The sequence below is a fragment of the Thalassophryne amazonica genome, chromosome 16 (assembly GCF_902500255.1).
Source record: "Thalassophryne amazonica chromosome 16, fThaAma1.1, whole genome shotgun sequence".
In the NCBI taxonomy this organism is placed as follows: domain Eukaryota; kingdom Metazoa; phylum Chordata; class Actinopteri; order Batrachoidiformes; family Batrachoididae; genus Thalassophryne; species Thalassophryne amazonica.
Genome location: NC_047118.1, coordinates 71,092,569 through 71,111,142, shown reverse-complemented (window position 1 = coordinate 71,111,142; position 18,574 = coordinate 71,092,569). Strand labels below are relative to the sequence as shown.

The window sequence follows — 18,574 nt, the reverse complement described above, 5'->3', positions numbered from 1 at the left end:
TGCCAAGAATTACGCAAATGACATTCGTAATGCGGCTTGCCTATTTTTAAATGCACCTTAAGATATCAATCACTAATGATTAATAGTAGTTGTAATTAATTGAATAATGCATGTTGCAGATAAATCATATTGACAAAACTATTGTTAATTATTGATTGACAGCTTTGGAATGATTGGACTCCGGTGCTTAAATACAATATTTTAAAATATGTCACCAAGGGCGTAGTGAAATTAATAAGCTTAGAATGTTTTCTGCCATTTTCTACAATATGTATTAATTAGAAAATTTTATAAACCAGCAGCCATTCAGGGTTGTACCGCACCTCTCTCGGCTCCAGCTTCCCTTAACTGGAATACAAACATATAGAAAATGAATTAATAAAGTAACTGATAATGAAAATATTGATTTGTTGCAGCCTGGCAATAATTCATAAACTGAAAGTGTATCATTTCTGATTTATTTAAAAAAAAAAGTACAAAATATAAACAAGTGACACAAATAACTGAAGCTGCTGAATGTTTAACATCTAAAATCATCTGGTCCAAAACATTTCATTTCTACACATTTTAAATCTATAACTTTTGCAAATGTGGAAATATTTTCACCATTGTGTGTATAAATGTCACTGAGGATTTCCACACGGGTCGTGGGAGTGACAATTTTGGCTTGCAGAGGAAGTTAAGGTTTTCTGGATCCCAGCGTTTGATGTGGTTATGTAGGTTAAATATCGCCCGTCTGATTGGCTGCTTTTGACGGCGTCGTGTCATAGCCCAGTTTCTTCATGTCTTTGGTCACAATGTTAAATGACAAAGAGACGAAACCTTGGGAACGAACTCGCATCACTGAAACACAAAAACATCAAAAGATTAGACTATTGATCTCACAGTGGAGAAATTCACAAAACCATGTCAACATTTGATAAATCAGATTAAATACTAACTCTGTGTAATGATGCTTCTACATTTAGTTCATTCAAACTGTGTGTGACATTAACCTTTAAGCAACCGAGTGGTGGGTCACTTAATCCCTCCAGCCAAATATTTGTGTGCTGCTGTGATATTTTTATGCAGAACAATATGTTCTACCATGAATTTATCCTCCAGCTTTTAATATGTTTTATTGATTAATGTATTTATTTTTTTACAGGAATTGTTCCACTGGTGTGGCATGGATAATGGAAAACTAGATGGAGTCATTTATGACCCCTGTCAAATATTTATATGTGCCATTAATATTTTTAAATCAGAAAAATGCATTTCAGGTGCATCCTGTTTCTACTGATCATCCTTGAGCTGTTTCTACAGCTTAACTGGAGTCCAGCTGGGGTAAATTCAGTTGATTGGACATGATTTGGTGCGCTCCCTGCTGAAAATTCGTGATACTGCATTCAGAGACAGCAATGTAACAGCACTCAGAGCAGCCAGAAGGAACCTGTCAGCGGAAATAAAAAGAGCTAAGTCCACATATGCCCTCAAGGTTCAAGGCCACCTCCAATCCAACGACCCACGGAGCATGTGGAGGGGCATCAAATGCACCAGACTACAAAAATAATGTAGCACAGTGCTCTGCAAACCCAGCGCTCCTGGACACTGAACGCCTTTTATGCACGTTTTGAGGTGTCCAACACCACCACCCCCTCCCAAGTCCCTCCCTCCCCCAAAGACCCCCCCCCCAGTCAGCAACATCACTACAGCTGAGGTGAGGAACATGCTGCAGAGGATCAACCCCCGAAAGTCCCCAGGCCCTGATGGAATACCAGGGAGGGTCCTTAAAGTGTGCACACCAGCTGTCTGATGTTCTGGTGCATATATTAAACACCTCTCTGTCCCAAGTCAGAGTTCTGCCGTGCCTCAAGACATCAAGGACAATCCCTGTGCCAAAGAGGCACCATCCTGCCTCAATGACTACAGGCCAGTTGCACTCACCCCCATCACCACAAAGTGCTTTGAGAGGATGGTGATGAGGCGCCTGAAGCAGACCATCGATGTGACTGTAGATGAGCACCAGTACGCGTACAGGCAAAACCGGTCCACAGCTGATGCCATCTCAGGCATCAGGCCCTCTGTTCACACCCCTTCCCTCTGGAAGGAGGCTGTACAGCATCCGGGCAAAACCTCCAGACTGAAAAACAGCTTCTACCCGAATGCTGTCAGACTGTTGAACAGTTCAACATCCACCACCAAACTGTGAACATTGCGCCACATGCACATTGTCACCTTCTTAATACTCTAACACTGCTGCTGCTGACGACCCTGTCTTGTATATATATTCTTTGGCCACAGGGGTGCGCATATTGCACATTGCAAAAGTTTATACAATAGGTTAGGTAAAAAAAAAAAAAAAACTGTCCCAGTTAACTACACCAAGACCTGGAGAAACTGCATTTCATTCTGCCTGTAAGGGTCGAGTGCCAATAAAAGTGAGTCTGATGATTTGGAAAGGTACATGCCTGTCTACATATAAGGTTCCACAGTTGACAGCGCATGTCAGAGCACAAACCAAGTATGAAGTCAAAGGAATGTCTGAGACAGGATTGTCTGGAGGCACGAATCTGGGGAAGGGTACTGAAACATTTCTGCTGCTTTGAAGGTCCCAATGAGCACAGTGGCGTCCATCATCCATAAGTGGAAGATGTTTGGATCCACCAGGACTCTTCCTCGAGCTGACCACCCATCTAAACTGAGCAATAGGTGAAGGACCTTAGTTAGGAAGGTTACCAAGAATTTGATGGTCACTCTGTCAGAGCTCCAGCATTCTTCCGTGTAGAGAGGAGAACCTTCCAGAAGGACAGCCATCTCTGCAGTAATCCACCAATCAGGCCTGTATGGTAGAGTGGCCAGACAGAAGCCACTCTTTACTAAAAGACACATGGTAGCCCGTCTGGAGTTTGCCAAAAGGCACCTGAAGGACTCTCAGACCATGAGAAACAAAATTCTCTGGTCTGATGAGACAAAGATTGAACTCTTTGGTGTTAATGCAGGGTGTCATGTTTGGAGGAAACCAGGTACCATCCCTACAGTGAAGCATGGTGGTGACAGCATCATGCTGTAGGGATGTTTTTCAGCAGCAGGTACTGGGAGACTAGTCAGGATTGAGGGAAAGATGAATGCAGCAATGTACAGAGACATCCTGGATGAAAACCTGCGCCAGAGCGCTCTTGATCTCAGACTGGAGGTCAAGAGCCCTCCACATATTTTTCTGTGATGATTTTCTTTGTAAGAGTAGATAAAAATCAAAGTATTTTCAGATCGAAGGGACCCATTGTTTTAATTTTTTTTTAAATCGATGTTTACTAGCATATTTCAGTGAGATTCCCACATAAACAATTGTTGCAAACACTTGCAGGGACAGAGACACGGGACCACATGATCTTCTCCAGCCTCTAGGATTGGTTGTGAGTGAAGGATTGTCAAGAGGGAAGATGTAAACTACAGCTAGAAGTTGCAGAAGTTGCTAACTAACAGTGTATATATACATATAAAGCCTGATCCAAATCACCACCAAAACCCTTCCCAAATCCAAGCACCGCATCACCAAACATTAACATTGGAATCCTCCCTGTTGAGTCATATATTCCACAGACTGACAGGTCACATGACCTCTGTCCTGCTGCGCTTAATGTTAAATCATTTAAGATGTCAAAGGATTCTGATACCTTTAGACTTTAAAGTGTAATGTGAAGCCACACAAACCTTCTCTGCCTTCACTCCGGGCCACAACTTTTGCATCTGTGAACTCAGGCCGTCGTCCCAGGAGCCAGCTGAATGAGAACAATGGATCAAACAAGGATTCATGATGTGGAACCAAATTACACTGATTTCTTATCAAATCAAATCAATTTCATTTATATAGCGCCAAATCACAACAAACAGCCGCCCCAAGGCGCTTCACACTGCAAGGCAAGGCCATACAATAATTACGGAAAAACCCCAACGGTCAAAACAACCTCCTGTGAGCAAGCACTTGGTGACAGTGGGAAGGAAAAACTCCCTTTTAACAGGAAGAAACCTCCAGCAGAACCAGGCTCAGGGAGGGGCAGTCTTCTGCTGGGACTGGTTGGGGCTGAGGGAGAGAACCAGGAAAAAGACATGCTGTGGAGGGGAGCAGAGATCAATCACTAATGATTAAATGCAGAGTGGTGCATACAGAGCAAAAAGAGAAACACTCAGTGCATCATGGGAACCCCCCAGCAGTCTAAGTCTATAGCAGCATAAATAAAGGATGGTTCAGGCTCACCTGATCCAGCCCTAACTATAAGCTTTAGCAAAAAGGAAAGTTTTAAGCCTAATCTTAAAAGTAGAGAGGGTGTCTGTCTCCTGATCTGAATTGGGAGCTGGTTCCACAGGAGAGGAGCCTGAAAGCTGAAGGCTCTGCCTCCCATTCTACTCTTACAAACCCTAGGAACTACAAGTAAGCCTGCAGTCTGAGAGCGAAGCGCTCTATTGGGGTGATATGGTACTATGAGGTCCCTAAGATAAGATGGGACCTGATTATTCAAAACCTTATAAGTAAGAAGAAGAATTTTAAATTCTATTCTAGAATTAACAGGAAGCCAATGAAGAGAGGCCAATATGGGTGAGATATGCTCTCTCCTTCTAGTCCCCATCAGTACTCTAGCTGCAGCATTTTGAATTAACTGAAGGCTTTTCAGGGAACTTTTAGGACAACCTGATAATAATGAATTACAATAGTCCAGCCTAGAGGAAATAAATGCATGAATTAGTTTTTCAGCATCACTCTGAGACAAGACCTTTCTAATTTTAGAGACATTGTGCCAATGCAAAAAAGGAGTCCTACATATTTGTTTAATATGCGCATTGAATGACACCATGTTTCTAAGATTTGTGGGGCCAAGTACAATAACTTCAGTTTTATCTGAGTTTAAAAGCAGGAAATTAGAGGTCATCCATGTCTTTATGTCTGTCAGACAATCCTGCAGTTTAGCTAATTGGTGTGTGTCCTCTGGCTTCATGGATAGATAAAGCTGAGTATCATCTACGTAACAATGAAAATTTAAGCAATGCTGTCTAATAATACTGCCTAAGGGAAGCATGTACAACCCCTGGCAAAAATTATGGAATCACTGGCCTCGGAGGATGTTCATTCAGTTGTTTAATTTTGTAGAAAAAAGCAGATCACAGACATGACACAAAACTAAAGTCATTTCAAATGGCAACTTTCTGGCTTTAAGAAACACTATAAGAAATCAAGAAAAAAAGATTGTGGCAGTCAGTAACGGTTACTTTTTTAGACCAAGCAGAGGAAAAAATATGGACTCACTCAATTCTGAGGAAAAAATTATGGAATCACCCTGTAAATTTTCATCCCCAAAACTAACACCTGCATCATATCAGATCTGCTCGTTAGTCTGCATCTAAAAAGGAGTGAACAACATGGGAAGGTTGTTAAAGGCAAACATACTGGTAGACCAAGGAAGACATCAGAGCGTCAAGACAGAAAACTTAAAGCAATATGTCTCAAAAATCGAAAAATGTACAAAAAAACAAATGAGGAACGAATGGGAGGAAACTGGAGTCAACGTCTGTGACCGAACTGTAAGAAACCGCCTAAAGGAAATGGGATTTACATACAGAAAAGCTAAACGAAAGGCATCATTAACACCTAAACAGAAAAAAACAAGGTTACAATGGGCTAAGGAAAAGCAATTGTGGACTGTGGATGACTGGATGAAAGTCATATTCAGTGATGAATCTCGAATCTGCATTGGGCAAGGTGATGATGCTGGAACTTTTGTTTGGTGACTTTCCAATGAGATTTATAAAGATGACTGCCTGAAGAGAACATGTAAATTTCCACAGTCATTGATGATATGTGGCTGCATGTCAGGTAAAGGCACTGGGGAGATGGCTGTCATTACATCATCAATAAATGCACAAGTTTATGTTGATATTTTGGACAATTGAAAGGATGTTTGGGGATGATGAAATCATTTTTCAAGATGATAATGCATCTTGCCATAGAGCAAAAACTGCAAAAACATTCCTTGCAAAAAGACACATAGGGTCAATGTCATGGCATAGGGTCAATGTCAATGAGCAGATCTGATTTGATGCAGGTGTTAATTTGGGGGATGAAAATTTACAGGGTGATTCCATAATTATTTCCTCAGAATTGAGTGATTCCATATTTTTTTCCTCTGCTTGGTCTAAAAAAGTAACCGTTACTGACAGCCACAATCTTTTTTTCTTGATTTCTTATAGTGTTTCTTAAAGCCAGAAAGTTGCCATTTGAAATGACTTTAGTTTTGTGTCATGTCTGTTGTCTGCTTTTTTTCTACAAAATTAAACAACTGAATGAACATCCTCCGAGGCCGGTGATTCCATAATTTTTGCCAGGGGTTGTATAAAGTGAATAAAATTGGTCCTAGCACAGAACCTTGTGGAACTCCATAATTAACCTTAGTCTGTGAAGAAGATTCCCCATTTACATGAACAAATTGTAATCTATTAGATAAATATGATTCAAACCACTGCAGCGCAGTGCCTTTAATACCTATGGCATGCTCTAATCTCTGTAATAAAATTTTATGGTCAACAGTATCACAAGCAGCACTGAGGTCTAACAGAACAAGCACAGAGATGAGTCCACTGTCTGAGGCCATAAGAAGATCATTTGTAACCTTCACTACTGCTGTTTCTGTACTATGATGAATTCTAAACCCTGACTGAAACTCTTCAAATAGACCATTCCTCTGCAGATGATCAGTTAGCTGTTTTACAACTACCCTTTCAAGAATTTCTGAGAGAAAAGGAAGGTTGGAGATTGGCCTATAATTAGCTAAGATAGCTGGGTCAAGTGATGGCTTTTTAAGTAATGGTTTAATTACTGCCACCTTAAAAGCCTGTGGTACATAGCCAACTAATAAAGACAGATTGATCATATTTAAGATCGAAGCATTAATTAATGGTAGGGCTTCCTTGAGCAGCCTGGTAGGAATGGGGTCTAATAAACATGTTGATGGTTTGGAGGAAGTAACTAATGAAAATAACTCAGAACAATCGGAGAGAAAGAGTCTAACCAAATACCGGCATCACTGAAAGCAGCCAAAGAGAACGATATGTCTTTGGGATGGTTATGAGTAATTTTTTCTCTAATAGGTAAAATTGTATTAGCAAAGAAAGTCATGAAGTCATTACTAGTTAAAGTTAAAGGAATACTCGGCTCAATAGATCTCTGACTCTGTCAGCCTGGCTACAGTGCTGAAAAGAAACCTGGGGTTGTTCTTATTTTCTTCAATTAGTGATGAGTAGTAAGATGTCCTAGCTTTACGGAGGGCTTTTTTTATAGAGCAGCAGACTCTTTTTCCAGGCTAAGTGAAGATCTTCTAAATTAGTGAGACGCCATTTCCTCTCCAACTTACGGGTTATCTACTTTAAGCTGTGAGTTTGTGAGTTATACCACAGAGTCAGGCACTTCTGATTTAAGGCTCTCTTTTTCAGAGGAGCTACAGCATCCAAAGTTGTCCTCAATGAGGATATAAAACTATTGACAAGATAATCTATCTCACTCACAGAGTTTAGGTAGCTACTCTGCCCTGTGTTGGTATATGACATTGGAGAACATAAAGAAGGAATCAGACAGAAGGGGGTTTTCAGGGAATACTGTTAAGTCTTCAATTTCCATACCATAACTCAGAACAAGATCTAAGGTATGATTAAAGTGGTGGGTGGACTCATATACATTTTGAGCAAAGCCAATCGAGTCTAACAATAGATTAAATGCAGTGTTGAGGCTGTCATTCTCAGCATCTGTGTGGATGTTAAAATCGCCCACTATAATTATCTTATCTGAGCTAAGCACTAAGTCAGACAAAAGGTCCGAAAACTCACAGTAACGACCAGGAGGACGATAGATAACAACAAATAAAACTGTTTTTTGGACTTCCAATTTGGATGGACAAGACTAAGAGACAAGCTTTCAAATGAATTAAAGCTCTATCTGGGTTTTTGATTAATTAATAAGCTGGAGTGGAAGATTGCTGCTAATCCTCCGCCTCGGCCCGTGCTACGAGCATTCTGGCAGTTAGTGTGACTCGGGGGTGTTGACTCATTTAAACTAACATAGTCATCCTGCTGTAACCAGGTTTCTGTAATGCAGAATAAATCAATATGTTGATCCATTATTATATCATTTACTAACAGGGACTTAGAAGAGAGAGATCTAATGTTTAATAGACCACATTTAACTGTTTGTCTGTGGTGCAGTTGAAGATGCTATATTACTTTTTCTTTTTGAATTTTTATGCTTATAGATTTTTACTGGTTGTTGGTGGTCTGGGAGCAGGCACCGTCTCTACGGGGACGGGGTAATGAGGGGATGGCAGGGGGAGAGAAGCTGCAGAGAGGTGTGTAAGACTACAACTCTGCTTCCTGGTCCCAACCCTGGATAGTCACGGTTTGGAGGATTTAAGAAAATTGGCCAGATTTCTAGAAATGAGAGCTGCTCCATCCAAAGTCGGATGGATGCCGTCTCTCCTAACAAGACCAGGTTTTCCCCAGAAGCTTTGCCAATTATCTATGAAGCCCACCTCATTTTTTGGACACCACTCAGACAGCCAGCAATTCAAGGAGAACATGCGGCTAAACATGTCACTCCCGGTCCGATTGGGGAGGGAAAACTACATATATATATAGGCGGCACGGTGGATTAGTGGTTAGCACTGTTGCCTCACAGCGAGAAGGTCGTGGGTTCAATTCCCATGGCCTTTCTGTGTGGAGTTTGCATGTTCTCCCCGTGTTTGCGTGGGTTTCCTCCAGGTGTTCCAGTTTCCTCCCACGTCCAAAGACATGCGGGTTAGGTGGATTGGAATCTTTAAATTGTCCTTAGGTGTGCGTGTGGGTGTATCTGTGTTTGTTTGTCTGTTTGTGGCCCTGCGACGGACTGGCGTCCTGTCCTGGGTGTACCCCGCTTCACGCCCTATGACTGCTGGGATAGGCTCCAGGCCCTGCGACCCTTAATTGGACTAAGCGGTAGAAGATGAATGAATATATATATATATATATATAAATCAATCTTTGGATGTATGAATCAATCTGTGGAAGTTAAAATGAGCACTACAAACAACTGCTTTCACGTCACCGCAGCACTGCGTTAAGATTTACGCAGTTATTACTCTGAAAAGAATTCACCATGACAATAAATCTGTATTTCACACTTAACTAAACTTTGCAATGATTCCACAGTTCTTACAGTATGTGTGCTGAAATGTGGGGAGTTGGGGATCCCTGATGCCACTAAAAGTTACTGCCACGTTTCGCAGAAATTCGAAATTTCACAGGCAGGAAACATCATCTTCACTGTGCAGGAAACGTTCTGCTGAATTCAGTCAAACTGTCAGACACTGTCCACAAACCTCACCTTGTGAATTTCTGAAATCTTGATGTGGACTCTGGAACAAACATGGGGATTGTTCGTGTATGTCTAAGAAACAAAAAAGATGTTTTTTTTTATGTCCTCACGAATGTGAGACAGTAAATACACTTTAGGAAGAGCTGCTGTTAAGAAGAAGGGACAGAGGAAAAAACACAGATGAGATGATAACCATTTCATTGTCATGGCTAAACAGAAAAATGATCAAAATAACAGCCCAAGGCCAAGGTTTATAATGTATTAGCTACAATCATCTGTGGTGCTGTAGTTATTCTTTCTAAAACATCCAGTCGGTAGCACAGAAAGTTTTTAAATAGTGAGCAGCTGAAAACAGATCCAATACTGACTGTCCGGGTGTGAAGGGGATGTGTGTGGCTCCGTAGCCTCGGATCACATCGTTGCCAAATATGTCAGGACCGTAGACGCTCACCACAATCAGAGGCCCTGAAAGGTGCCAAAGAATCTGTCACTTTTAAATCAAGTGGTTTAAAATGTCTAAGTAATCATTCACCTTTATAAGAAGACAGCTCTGTCTGGGTATTTTAGTGTCTGAATTTCTCTGTTAAAAACAATAACATTAAAATGAAAAGGAAATAATATAGTGATAATATTGTGTAAACCATTTTTTTTTTAAATCTAACTTTACAGTTAAATGCATTTGGAATTCAAACATTCTCAGCCACACAATTCCGAGTGACACACAAATCCATATTTCATCTCTGCTGTGAGACATGCCCACTGGGCTGGTCTATGCTCTTGGAGGCCCACCCACATGTGCTATGGAAGAATGACATTATAGATACCACGAAAGGTCAAAATATGAGAAGAAAAAACATGATTTTTTTTTTTTATCCTCATGGAAAGGAAAGGTCATGGTTTCAAATTAAAATGATACTTAAATAACCATTTAGTTTAACTTTTCACTTCTGTTTCTCAAAGAAAAATGCAAATATCAAGAAGATGACTTGCAGAATGCATGGTGCAGCTTTTGTGTAATTCTTACATCCAGAGGGGTTTGAGCTCTTAAAGGTGATTTCCAGAGGAAAGTTCCAGATTAATCGGTGTGAGGACTGACTGCCCTTACACGTTATTTGGGAGATGCCTTCTTCCAAACCCTGAAAACAAACAAGCACCAGCGGACACTGTAATGTAAGAGTTTAATCCATCCATAATGACCTCTCTGTTGTTATCAATAGTAAGTCCCTTTGGCTGCTCCCTTGTTTCGCCCAGGGTCACCACAGCAAATCCGAGGTGGATGTGCACATTGATTTGGCACAAGTTTTACACCGGTTGCCCATCTTGACACAACACCACATTACAAGGCGAATGGGCAGGGGTGGCCTTGAACTGGGACCTCTGGAAACTAGAGCACTGCGATCTCTGTTGTTATCAATGCCAGCATGTTCCATGTTGTAAAAACTCACATCATCATTTCAAGCTCTGCATCAAGCAACAAAGAAAACAGCTGCATTGTCAGAGAAAGCCTGTGTGGGCCTACACAGAAAACTGAGCAGGAATCAATTAGGGAACTGACAAAGTAATGGACTGATAAGCACACTTCATAATGGCATCAATACAGTCTTATCAATTCCAACCCGTACCAACAAACAGAAGTGTCCACAAACTACGAATATAATCATTTCTGAGCAAAATGTTTTTGAAAGTATATTAAACTCTATTTTCCACTGCATTTATCTGTAACTTTAACACATCAGAAAGTGAGATCACTTGTAGCAATGAAAATTAGTAGCCATATTAATTCTACTGGTACATAAAGGTGCTGACTGTTCAATGTAGGCCACGTGATAATGAGGTTATGTACGATTAATTTTATTTTCTATCAGTATGTAACGTGGGCAGCATGGTGGCTTAGTGGTTTGCACTGTTGCCTCCCAGCAAGAAGGCCTTTCTATGTGGAGTTTGCACGTTCTCCCTGTGTTTGCGTGGGTTCTCTCCAGGTGCTCCAGCTTCCAAATCCAAACACATGTAGATTAGGTAAACTGGAAACTTTAAATTGCCCATAGGTGTGCGTGCGAGTGCGAACGTGTTTGTCTATATGTGGCCCCGCGACAGACTGTCGTCCTGTCCAAGATGTACCCTGCCTCACGCCCTATGACTGCTGAGATAGGTTCCAGCCCTCCCTCCCCCTCCCCCCATGACCCTTAAATGGCGTAAGTGATTTTAGAAAATGGATAGAACTATACGTAAGGCCAAAATTCTATTTCTCTGGTTCCAAAATATCTGTAATTATGTAGGGTTATGATGATTGTCACATATCCATTTCATACTTGAAGTAGAAAAAGAGAAAATTCTTAACATGACTGGGACTCAAACCTGAGACCTTTGGTTCAGAAGTCTGATGTCCTACTACTTATGGTTTGGGTTAATCCAACAGCCATTCATAAGTGCATATATGATAACTTCAAGCTATGACCCAGTGCAAATGGGAGACATCATGGGGGATAAGTGACATAACTACATATGGATAGAATTGCATAATCAATATAGGTACATACGGACAGCCAATGCTTATTTTAAAAGAATGAAAAGGAGTGTTTTGTGTTTTTTTGCAGCTACTCACCGAGGTGGGAGCCCAATTGTGGCCATAGACGAAACAGTATTTACAGTACAAATCATCGTATTCTGGAAACTGAAACAACAATAAACAACAAGATAGTTAACAGACTGAAACACACACACAGAAATCTGTGTCTATTTTATTTACTGAATTGAAAAAGATTTATTTTGAACATAAAAGAAAAAATAAAACAGACAACGTAAAATTAAAGTTAGTTCAAAAAGGAGTGAAAAGACGAAACTTATCGAATTCCACCCCTTCTCCCTGTATAATGATTTATATATCAGTCCCTGTTTCCTTAAAAATACTACTGTTGACAATCATGATAGCAACAATAATAATAGTAACTATGATAATGATACAATACAATTTTAGAAAAAGACAAAAAGAACGTGACAAAACAAAACACAATAGACCCAACTAACAATGAACATAAATAAATCCATAAAACAAATATAGAAATAAATATTCAACGAGTTTCCTGTGAACAGTGAACACCTACTGATTTTCACACCCCCACTTCATCCCTGTATCCCATGAAAACACATTCTTTATATTTTGCGTTAAACTGTTGAATGCTTGGACACTGCTTTAACTCCTCATTCATACTGTTCCACAGTCTCACCCACAGAATGATATGCAGAACCGTTTCTTGATTGTGCGGATATTAAATGGCCTTCCTTCATTAAATATTATTTTGTGCATAATCATCAAATTCATAATTATCCGACCAGGCAAGCTGCACATTGGCATTTACCTTTGCATAGAGTGACTCGTTATCAGCATCACATCAGATATCATGGCGTTAAATCTTGGAATGATAATGTACATCTTGTGAATCCATCTATCACCTTATATACGTATAAAAGTGGACTAAAAGCGAAGATTCTGCAGGAGTATTTACAATGATTTGTTATAATCTGGAAAAAATGGTGTAATTCTGTTGTATTCTGTTATGTTTGCTTTGTTCGGGAGAGGATTCTCTATAAGCCTTTTTGGCTTCCACCACTCCCTTGCACGACTTATATTGTATTTTTTTTCCCTTTCTCTCTCTTTTGTTGTTTTATGTATATACATTATTTTGTATGAGTTTTATTTTGTGCTAAATAAATAAATCAAATCAATGACCCACACTGCCCTTTTTTTGAAGAATAATTAGGGACTTCATTGAACTCATATAGTTACTGCTGCAGATCTCTACACAGTAATTGAAATACGGTAAGACAGTGGAACAGTATAACATGCAAAGTGATTTATGATCCAAAACATGTTTTGCTTTGTTTAACACTGAAATCCTTCTTGATAATTTGGTTTTTACATATTTGATGTGTGGTTTCCAACTGATTTCCTCATCTATTATTATCCCAAGGAATTTATTTTCATTAACCCTTTCAATCTGCACCCCATCTATCTGTATTTGTACAGCCCCTGGCAAAAATTATGGAATCACCGGCCTCGGAGGATGGTCATTCAGTTGTTTAATTTTGTAGAAAAAAAGGAGATCACAGACATGACACAAAACTAAAGTCATTTCAAATGGCAACTTTCTGGCTTTAAGAAACACTATAAGAAATCAAGAAAAAAAAAATTGTGGCAGTTAGTAACGGTTACTTTTTTAGACCAAGCAGAGGGAAAAAAATATGGACTCACTCAATTCTGAGGAATAAATTATGGAATCACCCTGTAAATTTTCATCCCCAAAACTAACACCTGCATCAAATCAGATCTGCTCGTTAGTCTGCATCTAAAAAGGAGTGATCACACCTTGGAAAGCTGTTGCACCAAGTGGACTGACATGAATCATGGCTCCAACACAAGAGATGTCAATTGAAACAAAAGAGAGGATTATCAAACTCTTAAAAGAGGGTAAATCATCACGCAATGTTGCAAAAGGTGTTGGTTGTTCACAGTCAGCTGTGTCTAAACTCTGGACCAAATACAAACAACATGGGAAGGTTGTTCAAGGCAAACATACTGGTAGACCAAGGAAGACATCAAAGCGTCAAGACAGAAAACTTAAAGCAATATGTCTCAAAAATTGAAAATGCACAACAAAACAAATGAGAAACGAATGGGAGGAAACTGGAGTCTGTACTGTAAGAAACCGCCTAAAGGAAATGGGATTTACATACAGAAAAGCTAAACGAAAGCCATCATTAACACCTAAACAGAAAAAAACAAGGTTACAATGGGCTAAGGAAAAGCAATCGTGGACTGTGGATGACTGGATGAAAGTCATATTCAGTGATAAATCTCAAATCTGCATTGGGCAAGATGATGATGCTGGAACTTTCGTTTGGTGCTGTTCCAATGAAATTTCTAAAGATGACTGCCTGAAGAGAACATGTAAATTTCCACAGTCATTGATGATATGGGGCTGCATGTCAGGTAAAGGAACTGGGGAGATGGCTGTCATTACATCATCAATAAATGCACAAGTTTATGTTGATATTTTGGACACTTTTCTTATCCCATCAATTGAAAGGATGTTTGGGGATGATGAAATCATTTTTTCAAGATGATAATGCATCTTGCCATAGAGCAAAAAGTGTGAAAACATTCCTTGCAAAAAGACACATAGGGTCAATGTCATGGCCTGCAAATAGTCCGGATCTTAATCCAATTGAAAATCTTTGGTGGAAGTTGAAGAAAATGGTCCATGACAAGGCTCCAACCTGCAAAGCTGATCTGGCAACAGCAATCAGAGAAAGTTGGAGCCAGATTGATGAAGAGTACTGTTTGTCACTCATTAAGTCCATGCCTCAGAGACTGCAAGCTGTTATAAAAGCCAGAGGTGGTGCAACAAAATTCTTTTGTTTTTCATGATTCCATAATTTTTTCCCTAGAATTGAGTGATTCCATATTTTTTTTCCCTCTGCTTAGTCTAGAATAGTAACCGTTACTGACTGCCACAATTTTTTTCCTGATTTCTTATAGTGTTTCTTAAAGCCAGAAAGTTGCCATTTGAAATGACTTTAGTTTTGTGTCATGTCTGTGATCTGCTTTTTTTCTACAAAATTAAACAACTGAATGAACATCCTCCGAGGCTGGTGATTCCATAATTTTTGCCAGGGGTTGTACTTGCTCAATGGTTCTGCAGTTCCCAAATAACAGTTTTATTTAAGTTTAATGACAATTTGTTTCGGTCAAACCATATTTTCAATTTGTTCATTTGTTCAGTGATTTCCTCTACCATTTCTTTTAAATTCTCCCCAGAACATAAAATATTCATGTCATCAGCAAACGACACCAGTTCAAGTATCTGTGACACCTTATAAATATCATTAATATACAATATAAATAGTTTGGGCCCCAACACTGACCCCTGTGGTACCCCACAAACAATGTCCAAGCATTCAGAACTGACATTACCAATCTTAACAAACTGTTGTCTCTGTTGTAACTAGCTTCTAGGTTTTTAATTAATATTTCAAGGATGACTGTGTCAAAGGCTTTCTTAATGTCAATAAATATTCCAACTGCATATTTTTTTTTTCAATGGTGTTTGTGATTTCCTCAATTGCTTGTATTATTGCTAATGATGTTGTACTGTTTGATCTAAAACCGGTTATCAGAGAGTAATTTGTGCTTTTCAATGACTATATCCAATCTATTATTAAAAAGTTTTTTCTAGTATTTTTGGAAAAATTGTGGCAGTAAAGACACAGATCTGTAGTGGTTGAAAATGATTATTGTTCCCAGTTTTGTACAGTGGAATGACTTTAGCTATTTTCATCTTGTTTGGGAATGAACCAATTTGAAATGATAAATTACAGATGTATGTTAAAGGTTTTGAGATCCCTTCAATGACCTCTTTACTGTTGTCATCAATGTCATTATCAGTTGATGTTTTGTTTTTACATTTTTTAACAATATCTAATATTTCTTTCTCTTCCACCGCTTTGAGAAACACTGAGTTTCAATTCTGTTCCGTTCAATACATCCATGTTTTTCCAACTGTCCCTGGATCAGAGATTTTTCCTGCAAGATTGAGTCCCACATTTACAAAAAAATAAAATAAAATTTAGATTGTCAGCCACATAATTTTTATTACAAATTACGTGATCCGCATCAATAAAATACTCAGGATATTGTAACTGTTTAGAACTACTTCTTATAATGCTGTTTAGTATACCCCACATTTCCTTTATTCTTATTTGCTAGACCTTATGACATTTGTTAACTTATTTCTACATCATTTATATTTGCTTTCTGCCTCTTTAGTTCTTAGCCTTATGAATTCTCTATATAGCACATTTTTGTTCTTACAGGCATTTTGTAAACCTTTTGTTGCCATACTTAAGTTTTCTTGTGTATTCTTTAATTGGACAGCTTTTGTCATATAACTGCTTAAATACCTTCAGAAATATTTTATATGCATTGTCCACATTGTTGTCTTGGTATATACTGCTTCCCAGTTTTGCGCCAATAATTCATTCCTGCATTTATTGATTCTCATTCTCCTATACTCTTTTTGCTTATTTTTCTTTCTATTGGTACAGTTGTAAACATACGTAGATGATACAAGATATATGATAAATCCAAGTTCAGGCATTTTCCTGTTTGTTTTACATCTACATAATAATGTCAGAACAATATCTGACTGGAAGCAGGTGAGAACCTCGTGAAGGTTCCATTGTTTGCCCTAATCGCGTTAAATCAGGTCACGTTAAATAAAAGGCAACAGGAGCTAATCAAATGTCAGATATTATACAGTCACTTGCCCAGTTCCGGATCATTGCAGGTTCTGGATCACTGCTGTAGTATTTGCACCACCGTTTCACGTAATCAGCGTCAATAAGCTAATACTTGGTACCAATGGAAAGTCTGATGTTTTGTTTACATACGACCACAAGCTCGACCGGATCCAGCCATCCTTGTGATCAACAGAGGAATAAAAACATCTGGTCTCGGTGGTGTGCGCGCATATGCTGACTCACTCATTCCTGCAAGTGTGAAAGTGACGATCTCTAAGAAGTAAGTTGGTTCCACTCCTCCAGCCAATGCAAAGGAGTCGGTATCGGGTTATTTGGTCATGTGACCTTTAGTCAGGATTCTGACATTTTGCTGATTGGCTGAGACACACCACGCTCTGTGATTGGCTGTGGCATAACTGCCGAAAATGTAAGTTGGTTCCACTCCTCCAGAGACTGTGGTACCAGTGCTACGTTGTAAACAAAGGCTGCAGCCAATCAGAGAGCGGATAGCCAATAGCAGCCGACATATCAGATGGACCAATCACAGCCATGTTTTCAAAAACACACTACCAGTCTCTTTGTATAAGAGACTGTGGTACCAGTGCTATCTAAGAAGTAACAAAGGTGAGTTAGCCATTCAGTGTCATTGGTTCTAGAGTGGGAAAATATTTACTTACTTGGGTAAGAAATGTCAGTGTGTTATGTCTTGCTGTTTAATTGCTGCACGCATTTATCTCTGATGCAAAAATTTGCCGGTTGTGGATCACTGAAGCAGCAGCCTCTCATCATCACGAATGGGCATGAATGTGGGGGCTTTTACTTTTTAATTCGGGAGAAATCTCACCTCCACACATTTAAAACACTTCATTTTTTGCTTGTAAAAACGTATAACAGTGCCTTTTGAAACTAAGTAACTCATTTAATAACTATAATTTATATCATTTTGTGTTCAAAACACATTCTCGGGCATTGTGTATCATTCTGCATTAGAAGGGCTCCAGCCAGATGCCAGGAATGCCCCCAAAGTGACAGTGTGTCATGATCCAGAACCGGGCAAAGTGATCCATTTCCGGCAAATATTTGCACCACACATAATGTGGCTTCACACTTTAAGTAGAAGGGCTACCCCATCCTGATTTCTTAAGCTAGAAAACATCCAAATACCCAATACAACAATACGCAATAAAGGACATTTAACTGCATTATGGCTCCGTATAGCGGGACTTTAAAAAAGGTGATCCGGAACTGGGCAACTGTCTGTATAACTATTATCATCGACTGTGAACATATTATCGCTTCAGCTCTTGCAGACTTTGATGTAAAACTTAATCCATTCGTCTGACCAGATAAAAAGAAAAAAAAAAGCATTTTCAGTCGTCAAACAAGTTTCACTATATTAGCTAGCAGCAGCTGCTAACATTAGCGGCTACGCCAACTCAGAAGCATCACTCACGTTCGCTCCTTCAATCTGCCCGTTGATCGATAGAAGAAACGCTGACGGATTACTTGTGGCCATTACAGCATGATGATATCAGCTGAGAAGTAGGTGTTTTAATGTTGTTGCATTAATCTAAATAAACTAAAACGGCTTCTTCCACTATTAGCCTAAACAACGGCGGCTAAACTCTGGCCGTTGTCAAGACGACGCCACGGATGAAGCTCGACTATCCTGACCGTAAACAACTAGGTCCTAAAGTCCGCCATATATATATAAGCAAATAAACAAATGTCCAACAGAGGGCGACAAGACACAACAACAGCAATTTAATTTAGTCAATATATTTCATTGCAAGAAAATGGTGTGCTTTGCATGATTAATCTAATAGAATAGAATATAATAGAATATATATTATAAGGGGTTGGCAGTTTTTGTCATTTGTTGTCTACCTGTCTTCAATGTTCCTGAGG

The 18,574-nt window shown here is 39.3% G+C and overlaps 1 protein-coding gene across 1 annotated transcript; it reads right to left on the bottom strand.

Annotated features, from left to right (window-relative positions):
* Positions 1–445: 445 nt before the first annotated feature.
* On the bottom strand, positions 446–18,329 carry b9d1 (B9 protein domain 1). Its single transcript, XM_034189419.1, has 7 exons — positions 18,120–18,329; positions 11,973–12,041; positions 10,395–10,506; positions 9,739–9,835; positions 9,380–9,442; positions 3,694–3,761; positions 446–843 (listed from the first exon to the last, which is right to left on the bottom strand). The coding sequence occupies exons 1-7, from the start codon at positions 18,180–18,182 to the stop codon at positions 722–724; spliced, it is 594 nt and encodes a 197-aa protein (XP_034045310.1). The 5' UTR covers positions 18,183–18,329; the 3' UTR covers positions 446–721.
* Between the last annotated feature and the right edge of the window lie 245 nt (positions 18,330–18,574).